Source organism: Salmo trutta, chromosome 5 (genome assembly GCF_901001165.1).
Source record: "Salmo trutta chromosome 5, fSalTru1.1, whole genome shotgun sequence".
In the NCBI taxonomy this organism is placed as follows: Eukaryota; Metazoa; Chordata; class Actinopteri; order Salmoniformes; family Salmonidae; genus Salmo; species Salmo trutta.
The window spans coordinates 8,583,542-8,611,510 of record NC_042961.1 but is presented as its reverse complement, the minus strand read 5'-3'; the positions used below and the strand labels follow the sequence as shown (position 1 = coordinate 8,611,510).

The 27,969-nt window shown below is 42.1% G+C and overlaps 2 protein-coding genes across 2 annotated transcripts in view; one reads left to right on the top strand and one right to left on the bottom strand.

Moving 5' to 3' along the window:
• zcchc24 (zinc finger, CCHC domain containing 24) overlaps nt 1-14,148 on the top strand; it is an 82,637-nt gene extending 68,489 nt beyond the window's left edge. The window contains exons 3-4 of the mRNA XM_029752426.1: nt 2,963-3,127; nt 13,998-14,148. Coding sequence (XP_029608286.1) covers nt 2,963-3,127; nt 13,998-14,111 — 279 coding nt within the window. The 3' untranslated portion in view covers nt 14,112-14,148. The remainder of the gene's footprint in view (nt 1-2,962; nt 3,128-13,997) is intronic.
• Nucleotides 14,149-23,154: 9,006 nt separating this feature from the next.
• Nucleotides 23,155-27,932, bottom strand: ppifa (peptidylprolyl isomerase Fa). Its single transcript, XM_029752427.1, has 6 exons — nt 27,718-27,932; nt 27,108-27,138; nt 26,880-26,968; nt 25,863-25,959; nt 24,023-24,098; nt 23,155-23,918 (listed from the first exon to the last, which is right to left on the bottom strand). Exons 1-6 carry the CDS (start codon nt 27,859-27,861, stop codon nt 23,783-23,785), a joined length of 573 nt encoding a protein of 190 aa, XP_029608287.1. The 5' UTR covers nt 27,862-27,932; the 3' UTR covers nt 23,155-23,782.
• Between the last annotated feature and the right edge of the window lie 37 nt (nt 27,933-27,969).

Below are 27,969 nucleotides of genomic sequence, written 5' to 3'. Positions count from 1 at the left end.
CACACCCTAACACCTCTCACCACCCTATACCCTATCCTACACCTACTCCTCCACCCATTTTACACAACCTTCTCTCCCACCCTACACACCTCTCTCCCACCCTACACACCTCTCCATCACCATACACACCTCTCCACCACCCCTACACACGTCTCTACCACCACCCTATACAACCTCTCCACCACCCCCCTACAACACCTTCTCACCACCCTTCTCTCTATCCCTATACACCTCTCCACCACCCTATACACCTCTCCACCACCCTACACACCTCTCCACCACCCTACATCTCTCCACCACCCTACACACCACCCTACACACCACCCTACACACCTCTCCACCACCCTACACACCTTTCCACCACCCTACACACCTCTCCACCACCCTACACACCTCTCCATCACCATACACATCTCTCCACCACCCTACACACCACCCTACACACCTCTCCACCACCCTACACACCTCTCCATCACCCTATACATCTCTCCACCACCCTACACACCTCTCCATCACCATACACACCTCTCCACCATCCTATACATCTCTCCACCACCCTACACACCTCTCCACCACCCTACACACCTCTCCACCACCCTACACACCTCTCCACCACCCTACACACCTCTCCATCACCATACACATCTCTCCACCACCCTACACACCTCTCCACCACCCTATACACCTCTCCACCACCCTACACACCTCTCCATCACCATACACCACTCTCCACCACCCTACACACCTCTCCACCACTCTACACACCTCTCCACCACCCTACACCTTTCTCCATCACCCTACACACCTCTCCACCACCCTATACACCTCTCCACCACCCTACACACCTCTCCATCACCATACACACCTCTCCACCACCCTACACACCTCTCCACCACCCTACACACCTCTCCACCACCCTATACACCTCTCCACCACCCTACACACCTCTCTACCACCCTACACACCTCTCCATCACCATACACACCTCTCCACCACCCTACACACCTCTCCACCACCCTATACACCTCTCCACCACCCTACACACCTCTCTACCACCCTACACACCTCTCCATCACCATACACACCTCTCCACCACCCTATACACCTCTCCACCACCCTACACACCTCTCCACCACCCTACATCTCTCCACCACCCAAACACACCCACCCTACACAAAACCCTACACACCTCTCCACCACCCTACACACCTCTCCATCACCCTATACATCTCTCCACCACCCTACACACCTCTCCACCACCCTACACCTCTCTCCATCACCCTACACACCTCTCCACCACCCTATACACCTCTCCACCACCCTACACACCTCTCCACCACCCTACATCTCTCCACCACCCTACACACCACCCTACACACCTCTCCACCACCCTACACACCTCTCCATCACCCTATACATCTCTCCACCACCCTACACACCTCTCCACCACCCTACACACCTCTCCACCACCCTATACATCTCTCCACCACCCTACACACCTCTCCACCACCCTACACACCTCTCCACCACCCTACACACCTCTCCACCACCCTACACACCTCTCCACCACCCTACACACCTCTTCACCACCCTACACATCTCTCCATCACCATACACATCTCTCCACCACCATACACACCTCTCCACCACCCTACACACCTCTCGACCACCCTACACACCTCTCTACCACCCTACACACCTCTCCACCACCCTACACATCTCTCCATCACCATACACATCTCTCCACCACCCTACACACCTCTCTACCACCCTGCACACCTATCCACCACCCTACACACCTCTCCACCACCCTACACATCTCTCCATCACCATACACATCTCTCCACCACCCTACACATCTCTCCATCACCATACACACCTCTCCACCACCCTACACATCTCTCCATCACCATACACATCTCTCCATCACCATACACATCTCTCCATCACCCTACACACCTCTCCATCACCATACACATCTCTCTACCACCCTACACACCTCTCCATCACCATACACATCTCTCCATCACCCTACACACCTCTCCATCACCATACACATCTCTCTACCACCCTACACATCTCTCCACCATCCTGATTAGTTGACTAGTTGAATCAGGTGTGCTAGTGCTGTACTGTGCATTCTTAGGGATCGTTGAGAGCAGTGTGTGTTTTATTAGGCTACAGTAGGTTTTAGTACAAGGTGATTTGCGTCTGATGGGTGGGGTTCAGATTCTAACGTGACATAAGCCAAACGCATCAACTGTCAGCCACTGGTAGTTTAGCCAATGCCAGTCAAGCCCCCTAATTGGTTAGTTTTGGCAGGACGTATGCACGTGTGGTGATTTATCCCCGTAATGACATCAATCGTTCTTTTATATGTGACACTAGGGGATTTTTTTTTTACTTTTACTCCTTGTTGCTGTTGTAGTGGCCAGGCCTAGATGAACCACTGCCAGTATGGGGTTTGTGTCCCAAATGGCACCCTATTCCCTACATAGTGCACTACAGAGCCATATGGTCAAAAGTAGTGCACTATATAGAGAATAGGGTGCCATTTGGGATGCAAGCAGTATATACTCAGTATGATGAGTAAGAGCCCCTCCCAGGGATATTGGCCTCTCGTGAGCCTTATTTCATTGCTAACGGAGTGTGTGTTTTGTATGTGTGTTTGACAGAGTGCATGTTTGAAGGCCAAAAAGCCTTCTCCTCACTCAGTCTCAGTTTCTCAATTCATTCAGTGTTACAATATGCATAGGAAAATACTGTATGACATGCACACACCACCCAAAATAACAAATCAGGAAAGACAAAGGGTAGCATGGGTAAAGTTCACTTCTTGCATCAGTCTTTGTTGTCTCTTTTGGGTTCTCACTATCTGTTTCAGGGACCTTCTGTATACTGACTTTAGCCCAGTTGATATAGCTTAAACTACCATCTAAACCTCTCTGTCTTTTAATCCCAGGCAAGGCCTAAAGGCGAGGGTCTAACTCCGTACCAGGGGAAGAAGAGGTGTTTTGGAGAGTACAAATGTCCCAAGTGTAAGAGGAAGTGGATGAGTGGCAACTCCTGGGCCAACATGGGACAAGAATGTATCAAGTGCCACATCAACGTCTACCCACACAAGCAGGTAGGACAACATGTGTGTGTTCGTGTGTGTGTGTGCATGTTTCTTTGTCTGCATTTATGTGGGTGTGTGTGTGCGCTCGTGAGCTCTGTGTATGTGTGTGTTTGTGATAGAATTCCAAAATTGTGTAGCTGGTCCGCACTCAAAAAAGAGATTCAAGGTTTCTTTTTAATATTTATTTAATTCAGGGGTAGGTTGATAGGCGATCTTGTATGTTGTGACTAAATATGCAGTGTGTTCTTAATCATTATTACAACACACTCAGAATATGGTTTAGACACTACGCCACTTCAACCTCTGTAGTCAGGGTTTGGAAGGGAGAGCATGTAAACTGAGGCGGTGGGCTCTGGTCAAAAGTAGTGCACTATATAGGGTGCTATTTGAGACACACTTGCTTACAGTTTCTAGGCTGTTCCCAACTTGCCTGATTAAAATAGAGTCAAATAAAGAGTGCTTCAGAGTGCGAGTGCTGATCTAGGATCAGTTTGCATTTTAGATCACAATGATTAAGATTATTTGGATGGGGGGGGGGGGGCCTGATCCTAGATTGGCAATCCTACAGTAATCTGAGACACTTTGTGAATATGGGCCCAGAGCTCTGTCACTTGTAAACTATTCATCTCAACAGCAATACATTCCAAGAAATGGTTTAACTATTCTCAACAAAAATATAAATGCAACATGTAAAGTGTTGGTCACATGTTTCATGAGCTGAAATAAAACATTGCATACATTTTCCATACACACAAAAAGCTTATTTCTCTCAAAAATGTTGCACAAATTTGTTTAGTGAGCATTTCTCCCTTGCCAAGATAATACATCCACCTGATAGGTGTGGCATATCAAAAAGCTGATTAAACAGCATGATCATTACACAAGTGCACCTTGTGCTGGGGGACAATAAAAGGCCACTCTAAACTGTGCAGTTTTGTCACACAATGCCACAAATGTCTCAAGGTTTGAGGGAATATGCAGTTGGCATGCTGACTGCAGGAATGTCCACCAGTGCTGTTGCCAGAGAATTGAATGTTCATTTCTCTACCATAAGCAGCCTCCAACGTCATTTTAGAGAATTTGGCAGTACGTCCAACCGGCTTCACAACTGCAGACCACGTGTAACCACGCCAGCCCAGGACCTCCACTTCCGGCTAGGAAACACTGTCAACACTTATAAATCCACGATAATCGAGAATTTCAATAAGCATTACTCTATGCCTGGCCATGCTTTCCACCTGGCTACCCCAACCCCGGCCAACAGCTCCGCACCCCCCGCAGCAACTGTCCCAAGCCCCCCCGCTTCTCCTTCACCCAAATTCAGACAGCTGATGTTCTGAAAGAGCTTCAAAATCTGGATCCCTACAAATCAGCTGGGCTAGACGATCTGGACCCTCTCTTCCTAAAGTTATCTGCCTCCATTGTTGCAACCCCTATTACTAGTCTGTTCAACCTCTCTTTCGTATTGTCTGAGATTCCTAAAGATTGGAAAGCGGCCGCGGTCATCCCCCTCTTTAAAGGGGGAGACACTCTAGACCCAAACTGTTACAGACCTATATCCATCCTGCCCTGCCTTTCTAAAGTCTTCGAAAGCTAAGTGAACAAACAGATCACCGACCATTTCGAATTCCAAAGTACCTTCTCCGCTATGCAAACTGGTTTCCGAGCTGGTCATGGGTGCACCTCAGCCACGTTCAAGGTCCTAAACGATATCATAACCACCATCGATAAGAGACAGTACTGTGCAGCCGTCTTCATCGACCTGACCAAGGCTTTCGACTCTGTCAATCACCGTATTCATATCGGCAGACTCAACAGCCTTGGTTTCTCTAATGACTGCCTCACCTGGTTCACTAACTACTTCTCAGATAGTCTATTGTGTCAAATCGGAGGGCCTGTTGTCCGGACCTCTGGCAGTCTCTATGGGGGTACCACAGGGTTATATATCAATGATGTCGCTCTTGCTGCGGGTGATTCTTTGATCCACCTCTACACAGATGACACCATTCTGTATACATTTGGCCCTTCTTTGGACATTGTGTTAACAAACCTCCAAATGAGCTTCAACGCCATACAACACTCCTTCCGTGGCCTCCAACTGCTCTTAAATGCTAGTAAAACGAAATGCATGCTCTTCAACCGATCGCTGCCTGCACCCGCCTGCCCGACTAGCATCACTACTCTGGACGGTTCTGACTTAGAATATGTGGACAACTATAAATACCTAGGTGTCTGGCTAGACTGTAAACTCTCCTTCCAGACTCACATTAAGCATCTCCAATCCAAAGTTAAATCTAGAATCTGCTTCCTATTTAGCAACAAAGCCTCCTTCACTCATGCTGCCAAACTTACCCTCGTAAAACTGACTATCCTTCCGATCCTTGACTTCGGCGATGTCATTTACAAAATAGCCTCCAACACTCCACTCAGAAAATTGGATGCAGTCTATCACAGTGCCATCAATTTTGTCACCAAAGCTCCATATACTACTCACCACTGTGACCTGTATGCTCTCGTTGGCTGGTCCTTGCTACATATTTGTCACCAAACCCCCTGGCTCTAGGTCATCTATAAGTCTTTGCTAGGTAAGCTCCGCCTTATCTCAACTCACTGGTCACCCAGCAGCACCCACCGAACGAATTGCAAAAATCGCTGAAGTTGGAGACTTATATCTCCCTCACTAACTTTAAGCGTCAGCTGTCAGAGCAGCTTACCGATCACTGCAGCTGTACACAGTCCATCTGTAAATAGCCCATCCAACCAACTACCTCCCTCATCCCCATATTTGTTTTTGTTTTTCTGCTCTTTTGCACACCAGTATTTCTACTTGCACATCCTCATCTGCACATATATCACTCCAGTGTAAATTGCTAAATTGTAATTACTTCGCCACTATTGGCCTATTTATTGCCTTACCTCCTTACTTCATTTGCACACACTGTATACAGATTTTTCTATTGTGTTATTCACTGTACATTTGTTTATCCCTGTGTTGTTGTTTTTGTCGCACTGCTTTGCTTTATCTTAGCCAGGTTGCAGTTGTAAATGAGAACTTGTTCTCAACTGGCCTACCTGGTTAAATAAAGGTGAAATATATATATATTTTTAATTACCTGTGGGATCATCTGGGATGAGCCACCCAGAAAGCTGATGGAACTATGGGTTTGCACAACCAAAGAATTTCTGCACAAACAGAATCCGTTTCAGGGAAGCTCATCTGCATGCTCGTCGTCCTCACCAGGGTCATGGCCTGACTGCAGTTCGACATCGTAACCGACTTTAGTGGGCAAATGCTCACCTTTGATGGGCACTGGCACGCTGGAGAAGAGTGCTCTTCATGGTAGATTCCCGGTTTCAACTGTTCCGGGCAGATGGCAAACAGCGTGTATGAAGTCGTGTGGGCGAGTGGTTTGCTGATGTCAGAGTTGTAAACAGAGTGCCCCATGGTGGTGGTGGGGTTATGGTATGGGCAGGCATAAATTACGGACAACAAAGACAATTGCATTTTATCAATGGCAGTTTGAATACACAAAGATACCACGACGAGATCCTGAGGCCCGTTATCATGCCATTCATCCACCACCATCACCTCATGTTTCAACATGATAATGCACGACCCCATGTCACAAGGATCTGTACACCATTGCTGGAAGCTGAAAATGTCCCAGTTCATCCATGTCCTGCAGACATGTCACCCATTGAGCATGTTTGGGATGCTCTGGATCTACGTGTACGACAGCGTGTTCCAGTTCCCGCTAAATATCAAGCAACTTTGCACAGCCATTAAAGAGGAGTGGGACACAATTCCATAGGCCACAATCAATGGCCTGATCAACTCTATGCGAAAGAGATGTGTCGCGCATGAGGCCAATAGTGGTCATACCAGATACTGACTGATTTTCTGGTCCACACCCCTAGCATTTGTTTAAGGTATCTGTGGCCAACAGATGCATATCTGTATTCCCAGTCATGTGAAATCCATAGATTAGGGCCTAATACATTTATTTCAATTGACTGATTTCCTTATATGAACTGTAACTCAGTAAAATCTTTGAAATTATTGCGTGTTGCGTTTATATTTTTGTTCAGTGTAGATGTTATAAGTAATTGTCCAAATATGTGACCCCCTGCCATGAAATAATCCTTAATTAAATTAACTTTAAAAAGTGTAAATGTTTTGCTTATTGAGTTGAGAGGGAAAAAGTAGGTTTTGACAGAATTCTGTGTCTATTATCCCCAGTGCAACAAATTACATGTAATTTCTAGTTACGAAATGGCACCCTGTTCCTGACATAGTGGCACTGGGCCCTGGTCAAAAGTAGTGCACTATATAGGGAAATGCTTACTTACGAGCCCCTAACCAACAATGCAGTTTAAAAAAAATCTAAAATACGGATAAGAATAAGAAATAAAAGTAACAAGTAAATAAAAGAGCAGCAGTAAAATAACAATAGCGAGACTATATACATGGGGGCACCGGTACAGAGTCAATGTGCTGGGGCACCGGTCAGTTAGGGTAATATGTACATGTAGGTAGAGTTATTAAAGTGGCTATGCATAGATGATAACAATAGAGAGCAGCAGCGGTGTAAAAGAGGGGAGGGGGGCAATGCAAATAGTCTGGGTGGCCATTTGATTAGATGTTCAGGATTCTTATGGCTTGGAGGTAGAAGCTGTTTTGAAGCCTCTTGGACCTAGACTTGGCGCTCCGGTACCGCTTGCCGTGCGGTAGCAGAGAGAACAGTCTATGACACGGGTGGCTGGAGTCTTTGGCAATTTGCAACCAGTCAGGTTGCTCTCGATGGAGGAGCTGTAGAACCTTTTGAGGATCTGAGGACCCATACCAAGTCTTTTCAGTCTCCTGAGGGGGAATAGGTTTTGTCGTGCCCTCTTCACAACTGTCTTGGTGTGCTTGAACCATGTTCATTTGTTGGTGATGTGGACACCAAGGAACTTGAGCTCTCAACCTGCTCCACTGCAGCCCCGTCGATGAGAATGAGGGCGTGCTCGGTCCTCTTTTTCCTGTAGTCCACAATCATCTCCTTTATCTTGATCACGTTGAGGGAGAGGTTGTTGTCCTGGCACCACACGGCCAGGTCTCTGACCTCTTCCCTATAGGCTGTCTCGTCGTTGTCTGGGATAGTGGTGTTGATGTGACGGGTCGGTAGTCATTTAGGCAGGTTACCTTAGTGTTCTTGGGCACAGGCACTATGGTGGTCTGCTTATAACATGTTGGTATTACAGACTAGGACAGGGAGAGGTTGAAAATGTCAGTGAAGACACTTGCCAGTTGGTCAGCGCATGCTCGCGGTACACGTCCTGGTAATCCGTCTGGCCCTGCGGCCTTGTGAATGTTGAGCTGTTTAAAGGTCTTACTCACATTGGCTGCGGAGAGTGTGATCACACAGTCCTCCGGGATCAGCTGGTGCTCTCATGCATGTTTCAGTGTTATTTGCCTCGAAGCAAGCATAGAAGTAGTTTAGCTCGTCTGGTAGGCTCGTGTCACTGGGCAGCTCTCGGCTGTGCTTCCCTTTGTAGTCTGTAATGGTTTGTATGCCCTGTCACATCTGATGAGCGTCAGAGCCGGTGTAGTATGATTCGATCTTAGTCCTGTATTGATGCTTTGCCTGTTTGATGGTTCGTCGGAGGGAATAGCGGGATTTCTTATAAGCTTCAAGGGTTAGAGTCCCGGTCCTTGAAAGCGTCAGCTCTAGCCTTTAGCTCAGTGCGGATGTTGCCTGTAATCCATGGCTTCTTGTTGGGGTATATACGTGCGGTCACTGTGGGGACGACGTCATTGATGCACTTATTGATGAAGCCAATAACTGATGTGGTGTACTCCTCAATGCCATCGGAGGAATCCCGGAACATATTCCACTCTGTGCTTGCAAAACAGTCCTGTAGTTTAGCATCTGCTTCATCCGACCACTTCTTTATTTAACTAGTCACTGGTGGTTTCTGCTTTAATTTTTGCTTGTAAGCAGGAATCAGGAGGATAGAATTATGGTCAGATTTGCCAAATGGAGGGTGAGGGAGAGCTTTGTATGCGTCTCTGTGTGTGGAGTAAAGGTGTTTTTGTCCCTCTGGTTGCACATTTAACATGCTGATAGAAATTTGGTAAAACGGATTTAAGTTTCCCTGCATTAAAGTCCCCGGCCACTAGGAGCGCCGCCTCTGGGTGAGCATTTTCTTGTTTGCTTATGGCGGAATACAGCTCATTCAATGCTGTCTTAGTGCCAGCTTCTGGCTGTGGTGGTATGTAAACAGCTATGAAAAATACAGATGAAAACTCTCTAGGTAGATAGTGTGGTCTACAGCTTGTCACGAGATAATCTACCTCAGGCGAGCAATAGCTCGAGACTTTTTTAGATATCTTGCACTAACTGTTATTTACAAAAATACATAATCCGCCGCCCCTTGTCTTACCAGACGCCGCTATTATATCCTGCCGGTACAGCGTATAACCAGCCATCTGTATGTTGATAATGTCGTCGTTCAGCCACGACTCTGTGAAGCATAAGATATTACAGTTTTTAATGTCCCGTTGGTAGTTTAATCTTCCGCGTAGGTCATCGATTTTACTCTCCAAAGATTGCACACTTACTAGCAGAATGGAAGGAAGTTTGAGTTTATTCGATCTCCTACGAATTCTCAGAAGGCAGCCCGCCCTCTGGCCCCTTTTTCTCAGCTTCCTCTTTACGCAAATCACGGGGATCTGGGCCTGTTCCCGAGAAAGAAGTATATCCTTCGCGCCGGACTAGTCAGACTCATTAATGGAACAAAAAAGATTCTGCCAGTCCGTGGTGAGTAATCGCAGTTCTGATGTCTAGGAGTTATTTTCAGTCATAAGAGACGGTTGGCAACATTATGTACAAAATAAGTTTGAAAAAAAAGTTACAAACAACGCAAATAGACGAATGAAAAAACACAATGGGTTGGGGGCACGTAAAACGTCTGCCTTCCTCTCCGGCGCCATTTTAGATTCTGATATTAAAGGGCAACCTGGGATTGCATTTCTCCAGCCCCATCCCACCAAGTGGCGAGGTGACCACTTTGTTCGCAAATTGACCTCTAGTCCCTACCCACAATTCTTGAACTTTTTGAAATCTGAGAGGGTTGGATTTTCAATAATGATTATAGTGCACTACTTTTGTCCAAAGCCCTATGGGCCCTGGTCAAAAGCAGTGCACTATATAGGGGATAGGATGTAATTTGGGATGATGACATAGTATAACTACCTAATCCTCTTTGATCTGTGCAAGTGCATAGGCCATAGGAGCTAGGGGATAACGCTTAGGGGATAGGCCTTAGGGGATCGGGGATAGGGCTTAGAGGTTAGGAGTTGCTTTGGGTTTGGATGTGCAGCAATAATTTGCATGGCTCTTCATCCATTCTTTAATTGCATTGAAGGTTCTGCTATACTGTAGCTATGGTTATGGTCACAACAACAAAATAGACATACAGATAACTAACTGTACGTCAATGATAGAATGCTTCAAGTAATATCAGGCGACTTCCCCAGATCAAATGGATTATGCGAAAGTATCACGTCACCATGAAAGGGTAGCAGTCACAGTGATTATTCTCACCAAAACGGCAGAGAAAAGTCTCTGTTCAATGGAATTAGCTGGTGGGAAAAGCATGCTCTTTTCTTTTCCCTCTCTTTCTATGTGTGTGTGTGTGTGTGTGTGTTGTGTGTGTGGGTGTGTGTGTGTGCGCGCGCGCGCGGTGTTGTGGCTAGAACCACACTTGCGGGCAAATTCCACACATTTGCAATCTCACCCACTTCACATGTTTCCCCATGTCAGCGTTTGAGAATGGACAGCTAACCCCCACGTACTGTACCACACACACACACACACACACACACACACACACACACACACACACACACACACACACACACACACACAGAGAGAGAGAGAGAGAGAGCTTGGCTCTAACAGAAAGGACTGAGGGAAAGGACTTTAACATTGTATATTTTTCTTATTCTCCGACATTGGTATCTGATTCCCAGATTTGCTTTACTGCAAGTCTTCAAGTCCTCAACAGTTTCTGTTAGGTGCTGAGGTAAAAAAAAAAGTATCCTGACCTGAGTCCTGACCTTCACAATAGCATCGTATACTGTACTCCATTAATGCCAGGCAGACCATTACCGTCCCACGAGTCAGAGGGAAACAATCAGATTAACAATCACAGATGAGTTACATATATCTTCTATAGTCTTCTATTACCTCTATCCGCTATCTGCTCTTCTATTACCTAGATCCTCTATCTGCTCTATAGTCTTCTATTACCTCTATCCGCTATCTGCTCTTCTATTACCTAGATCCTCTATCTGCTCTATAGTCTTCTATTACCTCTATCCGCTATCTGCTCTTCTATTACCTAGATCCTCTATCTGCTCTATAGTCTTCTATTACCTCTATCCGCTATCTGCTCTTCTATTACCTAGATCCTCTATCTGCTCTATAATCTTCTATTACCTCTATTCGCTATCTGCTCTTCTATTACCTAGATCCTCTATCTGCTCTATAGTCTTCTATTACCTCTATCCGCTATCTGCTCTTCTATTACCTAGATCCTCTATCTGCTCTATAGTCTTCTATTACCTCTATTCGCTATCTGCTCTTCTATTACCTAGATCCCCTATCTGCTCTATAATCTTTTAGAACTTCTATCTGTTCTATAGTCTTCTTTAGTCTTCTAGATCCCCTATCTGCTCTATAATCTTTTAGAACTTCTATCTGTTCTATAGTCTTCTTTAGTCTTCTAGATCCCCTATCTGCTCTATAATCTTTTAGAACTTCTATCTGTTCTATAGTCTTCTTTAGTCTTCTAGATCCCCTATCTGCTCTATAATCTTTTAGAACTTCTATTTGTTCTATAGTCTTCTTTAGTCTTCTGGATCCTCTATCTGCTCTATAGTCTTTTATAGTCTTCTAGAACCTCTATCTGTTCTATAGTTGTCTAGATCCTCTATCTACTCTATAGTATTCTAGTCTTCTAGATCTCCTATCTGTTATATAGTCTTCTGGATACTCTATCTGTTATATAGTCTTCTGGATACTCTATCTGTTATATAGTCTTCTGGATACTCTATCTGTTCTATAGTCTTCTGGATACTCTAGCTGTTCTATAGTCTTCTGGATACTCTATCTGTTCTATAGTCTTCTGGATACTCTATCTGTTCTATATTCTATAGTCCTCTAGATCTCCTGTCTGTTCTATAGTCTTCTGGATACTCTATCTGTTCTATATTCTATAGTCCTCTAGATCTCCTATCTGTTCTATAGTCTTCTGGATACTCTATCTGTTCTATAGTCTTCTGGATACTCTATCTGTTCTATAGTCTTCTGTATACTCTATCTGTTCTATATTCTATAGTCTTCTAGATCTCCTATCTGTTCTATAGTCTTCTGGATACTCTATCTGTTCTATAGTCTTCTATAGTCTTCTAGAACCTCTATCTGCTCTATAGTCTTCTATAACCTCTATCTGTTCTATAGTCTTCTAGATCCTATATTTGCTCTATAGTCTTCTAGATTTGCTTCTATAGTTTTCACATTTCATGACTTTAAGACAGGATATCTATGGCCGGACAGAATCTGTCTCTGGAATGAAAAACATGTTTATCCATTAAATAAATATACAGTCCTTCAGTCTAAAACCCAAGATGTTTAAATACCAGATCCTTTCTCCTATGAAACATATACTTTTAGTCATCAAGTACTGTACATCACATTTTGGAAGCCAAACCTAACATTGTGGGTATGTTTGATATGTATTTCATGTTGTTATCAGTTCGTTTTTGAACTAGTGGCAGACAGTCAAGGTGAAGGTTGGCTGCATTGTCTCCTTGCGCTGGTCCTTGGCAACCTGGGCCCATATTTATAAAGCGTCTCAGAGTAGGAATTCTGATCTAGGATCAGGTCCGCTCTGTCCATATAATCTTAATCATTGTGATCTAAAAGGCAAAACTGACTTTAGATCAGAGATGCTTTATGAATACGAGCTCTGGTTTTGACAAGTTAAAGAATAAGTCTGAGACCGTCTGTCTGGAAACAATAACAGTATTATAAAATAAACTCTGTAAGAACAGTGGGTGGGAAAGTAAATGATTGCAGAGTAATGTATGTGATTGACATCCAACAAACCGTTGGCGCTGAACGATACCCTCTGTTGTCCTCCATAGCCTTTCCAAGAAAGCGATTATTCTCAGTGGTGTAGCTGGTATTTTCATGCAGGTTTGTATCAGCAAACATGTGCCTTGGACCTCTTTCTGTAATTATACTGTGTGCCATGTTAGAGGGAGAGTCTATGTCCCAAATGGCGCCCATAAGGCTCTAATCAAAAGTAGTGCACTACATAAGGAACAGGGTACCATTTTGGACACAGCCTCTGTAATTATATTGTGTGAGTGAGAGAGAGAGGGAGATCTGTTAAGGTTGTTTGCCACAGCTCTGAAACCAATAACACAAAGTACACTGACTCCAGGTCTGAAAACATTCAGGGTTAGTTCTTGTGGCCAAATCACTGAGAATGTGGGATACAACAGAGCTGGTTTGAGTAGTACCCAAACAATCTGCTGGCAGATAGAAGGCTTGGTATGTGTGTGTGTTGAATTGTCAGTGTGTGGTTAGCACCCAATTTAGAACAGAACTGTGTTCCCCTGCCATGTTAGCACCATAGCAAACACTTTAGTATAACAAACTGTTTCTATAGTGTGAATACTTGTATGTGATGACTCTCTCACCTCTCTTTCTCTACCTCCCTCCCTGTCTCTCATCCTTCTTTCTCTACCCTCTCTCCCCCTTCCTCTTTCCCTCTCCATCTTCCTACTTCCGTCTCATCCTTCTATCCCTCCTCCCTCCATTAGCGTCCGTTGGAGAAGCCTGATGGCCTGGACGTCTCAGACCAGAGTAAGGAGCACCCTCAGCACCTGTGTGAGAAATGCAAAGTCCTGGGCTACTACTGCCGACGAGTGCAATAATACCTTACTAACCTGAACCCTCCAATTTCCTCAAAAAGAGAGGAACCATTTCATGTCCCTCTCCTCCTCCTCCGTCAGAGAGAAACCTAGCAACCCTTCTGTACTGCCTTCCCATTTGCCTCTTCCCCCTCCTGGGAAAGAGCGGAACCTCACTGTCCTCACCAATACTGCCTCCCTTGCCCCCCCTCCTTCTCATCCTTTCCCACCCTCTCTCCCCTCTCCACATCACCTCCCCTCTCCCCCATTACCTCTCCCTCCCCTCTCCCCCATCACCTCTAACTCCCCTTTCCCCTCCATCACTTCTACCTCCCCTCTCCCCATCACCTCTCCCTCCACTCTCCCCCATCACCTCTACCTCTCCTATCCCCTCCCCATCACCTCTCCCTCCCCTCATCACCTCTACCTCCCCTCTCCCCATCACCTCTCCCTACCTTCTCTCTCCCCATCACCTCTCCCTCCCCTCCCTCCCCATCACCTCTCCCTCCCCTCTCTCCCCATCACTTCTCCCTCCCCATCACCTCTCCCTCCCCTCTCCCTCCCCTATCACCTCCCATCTCTGAATTAGCTGGTAAACCTTATTTTGCAGAGGTTTGTCACTAAGCACAATTCCTGTCCTTTTCCTAATGGTAAGGGCATGGGAGAAACTGATCGAAGAACTGTGCAAGGATAAACCTCAGCCCTGACAGGGCCTTGTGGCCTTGTGTACCCTAGCCTAAAAACCATGTAACCGACATCCAATGTGTGTATAATATGATATTGTTGTCACTGACAGTATTGTCCACCCCTTGGGGTTTTATTCCCTCACTTTGGGAGTCTGTTGGTTTTGTGTTTACAGAAGAGTTCTGCCTTCATTTTCCCTGTTAAGTGAAGTGTGTGGGGAGCATTAAAACAGACAGAGATTGGCCTTCTAGTGATGCTAATGTAACTATCGTCATGGGCTCAAGTCGGGGTCAAGGGGTCAATGTCGGGGGCAATGTCTGGGTCAAAGGTCAACTTATACATAAATAACTGTGAATTTATTATGAATTGATTATTGATTGATTAACTGAGGGATACCGTACCAAACATCCCTGGCTTACATGTTACATGTGGCGTATTTATTATTTGTCGTCTGCTTGTCTGTTGTGCAATTTTTTATTGATTTAAACTGGGACATATATATATATATATACTATATGTATACTATATGTATACTATATGTATGTGTGTATGTTTGTATATCAAAGTATTATTGTGTAACTGCTTCCACTTGTCTTTAGAAACGACTGTAGGTTGAGATAGAGTCGTTCTTCGTTTAGGTGTAGTACAGTGATAATAACGTTGATGTTTCGTATTAAACAAGCTGTACGTTTACATCTGCAATGAAAGTAGAGTTTAGGTATTCATCGAATTGACAAGATTTTAACATTTGCCTGTCAAAAGGCAACTATGCAATAACAGCAGTTTCTGTGATGATAAAGGCTGGATATCTAGTTTCTCTTAGCCAATATCCCCTTCGTATTTAGACTTTTAAGTGTTAGGTTCAATCTATCGGCAATGCTGTAGTCTTTTTTCCCTACCTAATTTGACAGTTTACTTCCAAACAATCATTTTATTTTTGTAATGAGTTTCTTGAAAAGTAATTCCGTCCTGCACTGTATGTATGCAACCAATATTCTTATTAAGGACTCGACTTCAGCATTGTTATTTCTGGCTAGCATTTACAACTAATCTATTTGGTGTAGGATGCCGGGAGATTGGCATAGTTGATTAGAACTGGTATTTGAAATGGTATATAGAGAAGTACTCATTATACATTTCAAAGTGGTTTTATAATATCCATATTGCAACTGCAAATTGTTGCAATCTTTTGTAGGACACACAGCTGACCAATAGAGCTGTTGCAATCTTTTGTAGGACACACAGCTGACCAATAGAGCTGTTGCAATCTTGTAACGCTACTTTAAGACAGTTTGACCTAGAAATAGAACAGTGAATCTTGCTAATATCTGTTTCCAAGGGGTTTAACCCCTTCATAATGTGTCAAACAAGTGACAGCAGTAAATGATGTCTGGGGAAAGAGAGATGGATGGATGGAGGTAAGATTGCTATAATGGTTGGTAAAGTAGAACGAAGTAGAAAAGTGGAAATGTTGTCTTGTAACAAAATGGACATTTGTATTTTATCAGAGGACGTTTTGTAAGTGTGGTGATGGATTAAGTTTATGTTTCTGTGTGTTTGATTCCACATCCTATCATGATTTAAACGTTAAATCGTGTCTTTAATAGAAGAGACGTAACTAACCATTACCTCTGTTTACAAAGATATAGGTCTATACTTTCAACTTCATAGTTGGAGGACCTAGAGTGAAGAATATTTTTGATCCAACATTTTGTAACAGTGGGTATAGTTGTATCTTAGCAATGAAGGCTATTGACACTTTTGGAACATTGTTATTTTGTGAGTATAGTTGAAGAGAAGTTTGCTACCACTTTTCAAAGTGGAGGTGTATTTTTCAAATCACACGCATTGGCTTCTCCAATATTTAGAATGTGTTTAATGGCTCTATAAAGGTTGAATTCATAGTTGTATATTTTATATTATCCGAAAAGTACTAGTGCCTTGTAAAAAGAGAATAATTATTTAGAAAAATTGGACGGAAAATGAATAAAGAGGAGAATTGAACTTAGTTTGGAGCTGTAATTAACTCATGGCTAGAAGTAACAGTTAGGTAGTGTTTTGCCAAGTCTGATGCCGGTTCAAGATGTGAATACATATGGGAAAACAATACTATTACCCCATTAGCAATGAGAACTGGCTAATGTTTTCCTCGACACCATTTTGTTGAGTTTGGACGCAGTAACTAAAGCATCTGGCAAAAATCACACACACTGTAGTTAGTCTGTTGTCATGGAATCAACAACAATGTTATTTTGTAGTCAGTACACTAATGTGAATGAGGTTTGCACTAAAAGCTGTAGACCTCATCCTCGTTCTTTTAACTTTGGCCGGGATTCAATACGATCGCGGGTTATATGGTTTGTGGCTTTTAAAGGCCATTTCCGATTGAGCCGACATATGCAGCGTTTATTGTGAATGGGATCTCTGCGAACAAGGGAACATTGCCTTTATAAACTGCAATGCCTATAACCCGCGATCGGATTGAATCCCAGCCTTTCGCTTTTTGAGATAGTCTGTTTATGACTTATTGATTGATTCAACACACACAAGTATGAGCTTGGTCTGTAATCTTTCATTCAATGTGTGGATACAGAACAATGCATTAAGCATCATTTGTTACAACTTGGACCATCACACTCAGTTGGTGTTAGTTACATGTATGTGGGGAGGTGAAGCCTGGTTCCAGATTTGTTGGTGCTTTCTTGCCAACTCCTATAGTCATTGTCACAGCACAATCACATCTGGAACCAGGTTACAGGATAGGAGCCTACTCATTAAATATTAGGCTAGAAATCAAATCAAATCAAATGTTAAGGTCACATGCGCCGAATACAACAGGTGTAGACCTTACAGTGAAATGCTTACTTACGAGCACCTAACCAACATTGCAGTTAAAAAAAACATGGATAAGAATAATAAATAAAAGTAACAAGTAATTAAAGAGCAGCAGTAAAAATAACAATAGCGAGGCTATATACAGGGGGTACCGGTACAGAGTCAATGTGCGGGGGCACCGGTTAGTTGAGGTAATATGTACATGTAGGTAGAGGTGTATATATAGTGGTTGGGAGATGTAGCATAGCCATTCTATGGATATTTTATTATTATCATCTGAACAAAAAGGGGCTTGGAAGGAAAGAATAGTCGACCATATTTGATGTGAATCGTGTATTGATACACAGGGGTTTCATTCATTGACTACAGGTCTTAGTAGATTATTATTTTCTCCCCACATAACGTTGGGATCAATTCTATATTTTCACCACAACTGAGCAGAACACTGCTGCTATCCAAACATTACCATATATTCTGGTCTAGGCTATATTCGCCTCACAACAGCAGTGTATCAGTATATGTTTCCATTAGCCGTTTCCATTAGCTTGGGTATTAGCCAACTAAACCGAAAGTGTTAATACTGATCAAAATCGATACACAGTAGGCTTATGAGTGCTCTGACTTTTAAGGAATACAATGATAAGAATATCCTTAAGAATATAAGAAATATCTTGAAGAATATAAGAAAAAAATCAGCTGAGATATTTTTGGAGGATAGTCTGATTCCATCCAGACAAGTTTGTGAAGAAGAAGCCATGTGTTTGAGATGGCATAGTAAGAGCTAATGGAAGCAGTTAATACATTGTGTTATGCATTTTAAACATACAGTATACAAATACTTTTTCAGATGTGTTTTTTGTCCTGAATTTACATATACTTGACTTTTCTAGATCATTTTCAGTATGGATTTGTTATTTTCTATGAAATATGTGTATTTTGGAAAAAACCTTTATAGATGTTACATTTTTCTAAGCAATTTGCTAAAGAAAACAACCCAAGAGTTATTTTTCCCAGAAAAATATATTTAGCAAATGACTGTTTTATGTATATATTAGATGGCCATCATCTTAAAGGATCTTAGATCTGAAATGTTATGCAGCTTTGAAGCTTTCTATGTGAAAAAGGGCCTATATAAAGCTTTGAGACAAATAAAGCTTTGAGTTTTTCATTGATGTTTTACAATGATCTGAGGGGTTTATCCTACAGAAATATTTATGGAAAGAGTTTTTACAACACTTTTTTGTATAAAATACGCAACAAAGTTATACTAAGAAGGAAATATTGATGTCTACATAGATTACTATTAAAAAAAGTTGGTACATAATTATTAATACCCTTTACTCAATGATAAGCCATTTAGTTTTTTTATGTGTTTTGTTTTGTGTTTAGAAATGTTATCATCAGTATTAAATAACCCAGAATGATACCCAAGTGCTTTAACTAATATGCCTATGAGTTGCCATTTGTGTCCTTTAAGTAGCATGCATTCATGTTGTATTACGAGTATTACCTTATTAAGAAAATGGCAGACATAATTACCAATGTTTTGTTATTCAAGTTCTATATAATTGATTAAGATCTTACTAGGTTACGCAATAACACTGTTAACATGCAGAATAGATATTTTTGTTATATCTTAGTGACTGATACTCTCCACTGTATATGCACATTCAACTGTGAGTTGTAGTTTGCTCAAAGCAGCTACAAGGCACTTCTCTGAAATGTTATGTTTTTATTCATAGTTTAGTACAGAGAGTGTAATTTACTTCTGTTAAGCAAGTGTGTGAGACAAAACACTATTGTAGAATTTGCATGTGCATGTGTTTTGCTTTTAAATGGAAAAATAAGTATTACTTTGTGCAATGTATTTAATTTTAGCACAGTAACGTAGTGGGCTACATAGTATGTGCGCCAAATGGCACCCTATTCCCTTTATAGTGCACTACTTTCGACCTGGGCCCATAGAGGGCTCTGATCAAAAGCAGTGCACTATGGAGAAAATAGGGTTCCATTTGGGACGCACATTAGTCTCTTAGCATTCTCAACAACTTCTAATTGATTGTTACTAGTCATAAAAATGTATAATTGACTGATAGTGTATACCAATTAATACATACTGACTGAATGTGCTGTTTTAACACTTACGTGGTCAATTAGACGTTGATGTTTATGTTCTTTGATGTCTGTAACATTTTGAGATTGTAATGCTATAGTCGAATTGGTGTGAGTGAGTTAGGATGATGACTGGGAGGTTGTTGTGGAAACAGAAAAGAACATTTCTGTTGCATCACGTCCATGAAACGGCATTCCAAAATGTGCCTTATTTGTTAGTTAGAAAAACAAAAAACGACTTTAGTGCTTTAGTACTATTAGGTGTTGTGATGAATAAAATAAATGTTGAATTGGAAATATGTGGATTGTGTTATTTCGGTGCATTGTTAAATGTTTTCTGTTCCTTCCTAGGTAGGGGTTCAACCAACTGGAACACCTACACACAATTGTGTACTGTGCCTTACCCACTGATGAACTAGATAGAATTTCACCATATTGCTTAAATACACCCATCCAATCCTCTCAGATCTACACAGGGATTAGGATTAGGGGCTACAATACAACAATAAAGCTTTATTGTCCATATGTTACAGCGAAGAGAAATCAGATCACACACATCACACCAGTTGTTTCTGGACGTGGTGTACCTAAATGTACTGTACATTTCCTTCAGTATTTAAAGTACATCTGCAGGTTTTCTCCCTGACATAAGACTGAGCGGAGTGGATTGATTGTGATGTGAATGATTGGTCCATTAAACCAGGCAAGCTCAATAAAGCACAGATAAAGTATTTTAAATGATTTCAAATAATATTTTAACCCAGGTCTGCACTGCTGAGGGTCGCTGGTTGGAGGAAGGAGGAAGATGCCTCAGGGAGCTGTTGTCACTCTGAGCGATGGTGGACTTCCTATTCTAGTTCAGACTAACTTAGTATGGGAAATACCAGGGAGACACAGAGGTAGGAAAAGTGACTGGTTTATTTCAACAATTTTACTTAAACATGTTTACTATTACAATGTAATTTAGGTTTAGAAGGCTTTTATCTCTGTACTTAGAAAACATTTTTCTCCAAATGTTGTTTCTGTGAATCATGTACTCTAAATGAGAAAATAGAGAATAAATAAGAAAACAGTTTTACTAAAGCTGTGGATAGGTTTTTTAACTAAACCTACAGACTAGACCAGAGCACACATTCATGCTCGCTTCAAAATATACTATAAATTTGAGGAGGGGCGCAACTTTCACTGGGGACGGGAGGGACATGTCCCCCCCCACATTCTGAAATATCATTTTTGTCGTCCCCCCCTCAGTTTTAGCATTGAAATGTGATACAAAACAAAGCAACGGTGTGCTTTAGGATCATGCAGACACCTCCGAGCGGTCGGGTAGGGTGTTTATCTGACTGGATAAAAAAAATATATATTAAAATGATGGCCCCCTTACTTCTAAAAACCAAAGTTGCGCCCCTGTATTTGGGTTGATGTTGGAGAAGTGTGTGATACAAGAAGATCTTCATTGCTTTTAATGATTGTAAACATGTTATTGTTTCGCATGAGTAGGGCTATCGCACTGGATGTGGTCTGCAAAGCCAAGTTTCCATGCACAGGCTTGGACACAAAATTCCAAATAGCTTAAACTTCACAAGAGGGTGGGGACCCAAGTGATATCAAGTTTGTTACAACATCCCTAGCTCAAACACAGAACTGGGGCTAAAGTGTCTCTATGGCAACAATGTAACTGGAGAATTCAAACAAATGGTTGGAAGGTCAGAGCGCATATGGTTTTATTTAAGAGCCAGGGGAGTTTTTTCATGTTTGGTTCATTATTTACTTTCATAAACTATTAGCTTAATAAGCACCACCACCACCACCCAGACACTTAGTCTCTGGTTCTTCAGGCTTTGGTCTGGCCACTCTCACTGCATTTCAACAGGGGAGATGTGTTCTGTTTACAATAAAGACAACATCACTACAATAGAAGGAAGAACCGCACCATAGAAATACAGTAACTAGAATTATAGAAATGGAAAGATGCCATCCTATTTCCATGGTAAGAACTCATACAAAATAAAGTTGGTAGTGTGCATAAAACTAAATGTGGTTTTTGGCAGTGGTGGAAAAAGTAAAGGAAAAGTAAAGACAGTGGAAAAAGTACTCAATTGTCATACTTGAGTAAAAGTATAGAAACCTTAACAGAAAATGACTGAAGTAAAAGTGAAACTTACCCAGTAAAATACTACTTGAGTAAAAGTCTAAAAGTATCTGGTTTTAAATGTTCTTAATTACAGTGGTAGAAAAAGTACTAAATTGTTATACTTGAGTAAAAGTACAAAGTAAAAGTAAATACTATACATCAAATTCCTTTTATTAAGCAAACTAGACGGCACTATTTTTGTATTATTTTTAATTACGGACAGAAAGGGGCACATTCCAACACTCAGACATAATTTACAAACACAGTAGGTGTGTTTTGTGAGTCCACCAGATCAGAGACAGTAGGGATGACAAAGCATTATATTGATAGGTGCCATAATTCTGTCCTGCTTAAGCATTCGAAATGTAACGAGTACTTTTGTGTGTCAGGGAAAATGTGAGGAGCAAAAAGTACATTATTTACTTTAGGAATGCAGTGGAGTAAAAATAAAAAGTGAAAGCTATACATCAAATTTCTTATATAAAACAAACCAGATGGCATGATTTCCCCGTTTTTTTTAAATTTGGGGACAGTCAGGGGCACGCTCAGACATTTACAAACACAGTATTTGTGTTTAGTGAGCACACTAGATCAGAGGCAGTAGGGATGACAACACGTTATATTGATAGGTGCTTGAATTGGACCATGTTGCTGTTCTGCCTGAGCATTCGCAATGTAACAAGTACTTTTGGGTGTCAGGGAAAATGTATGGGAGTAAAAAGTCCGTTATTTTCCTTAGGAATGTAGTGGAATAAAAGTAAAAGTTGTCAAAAATATAAATAGTAAAGTACAGATACCCCAAAAAACTACTTAAGTCATACTTTACGTTACTGGTTTTGAGAAAATAGTTGACACCACACAGTTGATAAAATATTGTATCTGTATTCTGAACACCTTAATAGCTCATTCACTACTAGTTATTGTAGCATTCTTTACTGACTGGATTCCTGTATACTAATATGGTATAACTGTAGATTGACTTCTGCAGCTAAAACACAAATAGTCAAAGCACTTCTACTGTAGAAATCTTAGCGTTTAATTCCAGTAAGTGTACCTTATTTCCAGTAAATTGACCTTTACAGCTTTGTTCCTAGCCAAGTGAGATGAACCAGTTGATATCCCAGTATAGGGGGATTCATGGACAAATAGAAGCCAAATGTATGATGTCACATCCTGCTCTGAAGGACAGGAAGTTGTGTGGAGGTCTGGCTGTCTAAAAAAAGACATGGGATCCGTACCAGGAAGTCTTAAAAGCAGGAATAATTAGTGAGGGTGGCATGCAGGACACAATGAGCAACAGAGTAAAATCTAAAAACATAGATTTATTTGGCAGTAAATGTACAACATTATTTTATACATTCTATAGGTGTCGGGTCCATCATACATGCCTTAAATAGATTATAGATTATTTTCTTTAGAAAAATATTAGTGACATCTAGAATAAAAAGCACCCATTTCAGAGGTATCTTAGTACCAGTGTTGAATTACTCCAAACCTCTCCATACAACAACTCTTGAATGTATAAAGCACAGGCTATGAACATGAGAAGTTGTCATGAGTACAGACAGTATAAATGCTATAGAGTAAGTGTGTGTGTGAAGGGAGAACACATTGTCCAAAGACAATGAGATTAGATGTATGAGAGACAGCTGACAAGAGACTACATGTATGAGAGACAGCTGACAAGAGACTACATGTATGAGAGACAGCTGACAAGAGACTACATGTATGAGAGACAGCTGACAAGAGACTACATGTATGAGAGACAGCTGACAAGAGACTACATGTATGAGAGACAGCTGGTGTATTTGTGGTTGTCATTCTTTAATTGGGTGAGGAAAACAGAAGAGCTAAAACACTTTTACAAAATTGGACGTTTCCAAGAGTCGTTGTCCATAGTGACCTTCTCCAACCTGTCTGTCTGTATGTTTTACTTGATCTCCCCACAGTCCGTGATGGCAATTTTCTTTACCACACCACCGTCATGACAACCAAAGGATTCCATCTTGAAGACTACCTCCATGCCCTCCTTCACCTGACCAAAGACCACGTGTTTATCATTCAACCTAAGAGGGAGAGAGAAAGATGCAGTCACCAGTGAAGCTGACCAAAATGGAAATTATTCTAAAACATAACTGTGTGTCTAACCTGTGTCTAAAACATAACCTACCATTCAGTTTTAACTGTGCAGATGAAGAACTGAGAACCGTTTGTGTTCGCCCCTGAATTTGCCATGGATAAGATACCTAAAACAATGGAAACATCAGAGCTTGCAGTATAGTACCAGTTAATTTATGTACATTGTCAATTGTATACTGAACAAAAATATAAAACGCAACATCAAAACAAATTGTATGTCACATGTGCCGAATACAACCGTGAAATGCTTAGTTACAAGCCCTTAACCAACAATGCAGTTCAATAAATAGAGTTAAGAAAATATTTACTAAATAAAAAATAGATTATAATAACTAACACAATAAAATAACAATAACGAGGCTATATACGGGGGTACCGGTGCCGAGTCAATGTGCGGGGTACAGGTTAGTCGAGGTAATTTGTACAATTTCAACGATTTTACTGAGTTACAGTTCATATAAGGAAAGCAGTCAATTTCAATAAATTAATTAGGCCCAAATTAATGGATTTTTCATAACTGGGAAGGGGAGCAGTCATGGGTGAGTCTGTGAGGGCAAAATAACCACCCACTGGGGAGCCAGGCCCAGCCAATCAGAATGAGTTTTTCTCCACAAAAGGGCTCTATTACAGACAGAAATACTCCTCAGCACCCCCCGACAATCCCTCAGATGATCCCACAGGTGAAGAAGCTGGATGTGGAGGGCTGGCGTGGTTACACATGGTCTGCGGTTGTGAGGCTGGTTGGACGTGCTACCAAATTCTCTAAAACGACATTGGAGGCAGCTTATGGTAGAGAAATTAACAATACATTCCCTGGCAACAGCTCTGGTGGACATTCCTGCAGTCAGAGTGCCAATTGCACACTCCCTCAAAACTTGAGACATCTGTGGCATTCTGTTGTGTGACAAAACTGCACATTTTAAAGTGGCCTTTTATTGTCCTCAGCACAAGGTGCACCTGTGTAAATATCATGCTGTTTAATCAGCTTCTTGATATGCCACACCTGTCCGGTGGACCGATTATCTTGGCAAAGGAGAAATTCTCACTAACAGGGATATAAACAAATTTGTGCACAACATTTGAGTGAAATAAGCTTTTTGTGCATATTAAAAATGTCTGGGATTTTTTTTGTATTTCAGCTCATGAAACATGGGAGAAACACTTTACATGTTGCGTTTATATTTTTGTTCAGTGTATATACACAACATGACTATCAAGGCTTCCATTTCTCAAAACTTTATTTCTGTGGATCAAGTCCTCTAACATAATAAATCGATAGGAACACTGTGGGGTAAACTGGCTGCAGGGCATAGAGCAGCAGCTAGAACACATCTGGATTGGGTAAAGGTCTATTTCCAGGTTGTCATTATGCAAGAGAACACACCCTGAGCTGAAGAAGTGTCCATTTATCAACATGGGGTTAAGGTTTAGTAAAAGAAAAATATGTATGCTAGATGGGATGTTGACTTGCTTGGAAAGTAGGTCATTTGTACCGTATTGAAATAACCTGTCTGTGTAGTCAATAACGCCATCTAGTGGAGCGCCTACAACAACTCTTCAACGCATGTTTTACACACTAGGGTCAACTAACCATAGTGTACTGTCTTCTATTACATTTTCCCCCTAATTTATCCAGCATGGTTCCAACAACAACGGTGGATGCATAACCAGGCTAGCCCAGTACAGCTCAGCCCAGTACAGCTCAGCCCAGTTTAGATCAGCCCAGTTTAGATCAGCCCGGTACAGCTCAGCCCGGTACAGCTCACCCCGTACAGCTCAGCCCCGTACAGCTCAGTTTGGCCCTAAAGTGTGATTAAGGGAACAGAGGTCAGACAGACAGAGGAATTCGCTGGTTTAGTGATCCAACATACCTGGCCCAGTGTGTTTCAGTTTGAAGTTCTCGTCTTTGAACTTGGTCCCGTATATGGACTTGCCTCCAGTCCCGTTGTGATGCGTGAAATCTCCTCCCTGAGGGCAGAGAGTGAGTTAGTGCTCTTACTTTAAGACAACACCACACAACATTGTAAATAAATGCAACCTTCATAAGGGCTGTCCACTTATAGTAGTGTAATGAAACAGGCAGGAAGAGTGAGCTTGTCTGCAGTGGTTGGTAAACCCTCAACTTTCTGGCCAAAAGCCCTGGATCACTACACTACTCCCTCCTTTCAAAGAGCATGTCCTCGGGCTAGCCTTAACAGGACGACACCTTACAGGAACGCGCTCACCGGCCTAGCACATCTGTGGGGCAAGGTCCGATCACGTCTGACACCAGTGTAATGAAACAGGCAGGGAGAGTGAGCTTGTCTGGAGTGGTCAGCAAACCCTCAACCTTCTGGCCCGTAGTCCTGTGCGCCATCGCTTGTGCCACAAAAGCATTCTGCAGTGGCAGAGTCGATATCAGAGCTTATAAACACAGGGTCGCTACAGTAGAGATACATTCAATTTCAATGAGGGACCAAAATATTAAAATTGTTGCAGAACACAGAGTGTCAAAGTGATAGCCTATTGTACTCCATAACTGCATGTCCTTTCTAATGTTAGTCTGTTACAGCATAGTTACATATTAGCATATACATAATATTGTACAGGTTGTTACACTGATATAACACAGATCTATGGCCAAACAAGACTGTTTACATAGAAATAGAGGTTTCTCTATGACAAGGTTTCCTAAACTCAGTCCTGGGGTCTTCCATGGGTGCACGTTTTGGTTTTCGCACTAGCACTACACAACTGATTCAAATAGTTAACTCATCATCAAGCGTTGATTATTTGAATCAGCTGAGTGAGCAGTGCTCGGGCAAAAACAAACATGTGCACCCTTGAAAGATCCCAGGACCGAGTTTGGGAAACCCTGCTCTATGATAAGGTAAGCCCGGCTACAGTACCTGACACATGAACTCAGGAATCACTCTGTGGAACACTGATCCTTTGTAACCAAAGCCATGTTCCCCAGTGCACAATGCTCTAAAGTTCTCTGTCAGAAAACAACAACATCAATTCACTACTAAGTAAAACACAATGTAAGGTTATACAGTGCACTATTTTATTTGTTGTCATTGTTCAGGTAAGTCTCATTGAGTGGCTATTTCTATAGAACACAAATCAATGTTTACCTGCTGTTTTGGGCACAGCAGCTGCATTCAACTGTAATAAAATGTAAATAAAGGACAATGTCAGGTTAGTTAGGTAGATAAGCAGGTTTAATGTATTGATTGGCTCCCATGATTATTTCTAGTCTGTCGTTATCTATGGCTAAACAATGTATTGATAGCCAGCTAGTTAGATAATAGCCTTTATTGCTAGAAGCTAACTGGATAACTTTTCTCTACATGAACATGCTTGGTTGAACACACTAGCCATTTAGCAAGCGTAGCTAGCAATCTTATCAACAACCCAATCAGCTCATTAACCTTTGAGCAGAAAGAGGGGTGTGACTGTAGCTAAAACCAACTGCAAATGAATGGGCTTAGCTACTACAACTAAGCATGGCTACCTATCTAGCTAGCTAACGATTTTAACTAGCTAAGCAAGCTCTGCTGGACATGCCGTAAAATGAACCGTCAATTTGTGCAGAAAATAGCGTTATTCTATGTAGGTATGTGTATCTGCCTTTTTACTGTTATTTTGTGTAGCTAACTTAGCTAACGTTTGCTGCCTAATGGCAGATTTAGCTTGCTACGGGTCCGCATCTACGCTAGCTAGCTACGTTAGTTAGCAAGCTACCTCTATGATGATTCGTCCCAGAGGTTCGTTGTCAGCTGCGATGTCAAAATACACGACTGGGTTCTTGACGGGTCCAGACGAAAACAATCTGGTCGCAGCAATTGCCAAAGAGCAATATTTGATACGATTTTTCATTTGCAACATCTTTGCATAGTTGTCAACATGAAGTTCTGAGGATGGGGGTGTGTGTACACATGACGTCTCTAAGACCCCAACAGCGACACAGAATGATGACGTTGTGAACATAAACAG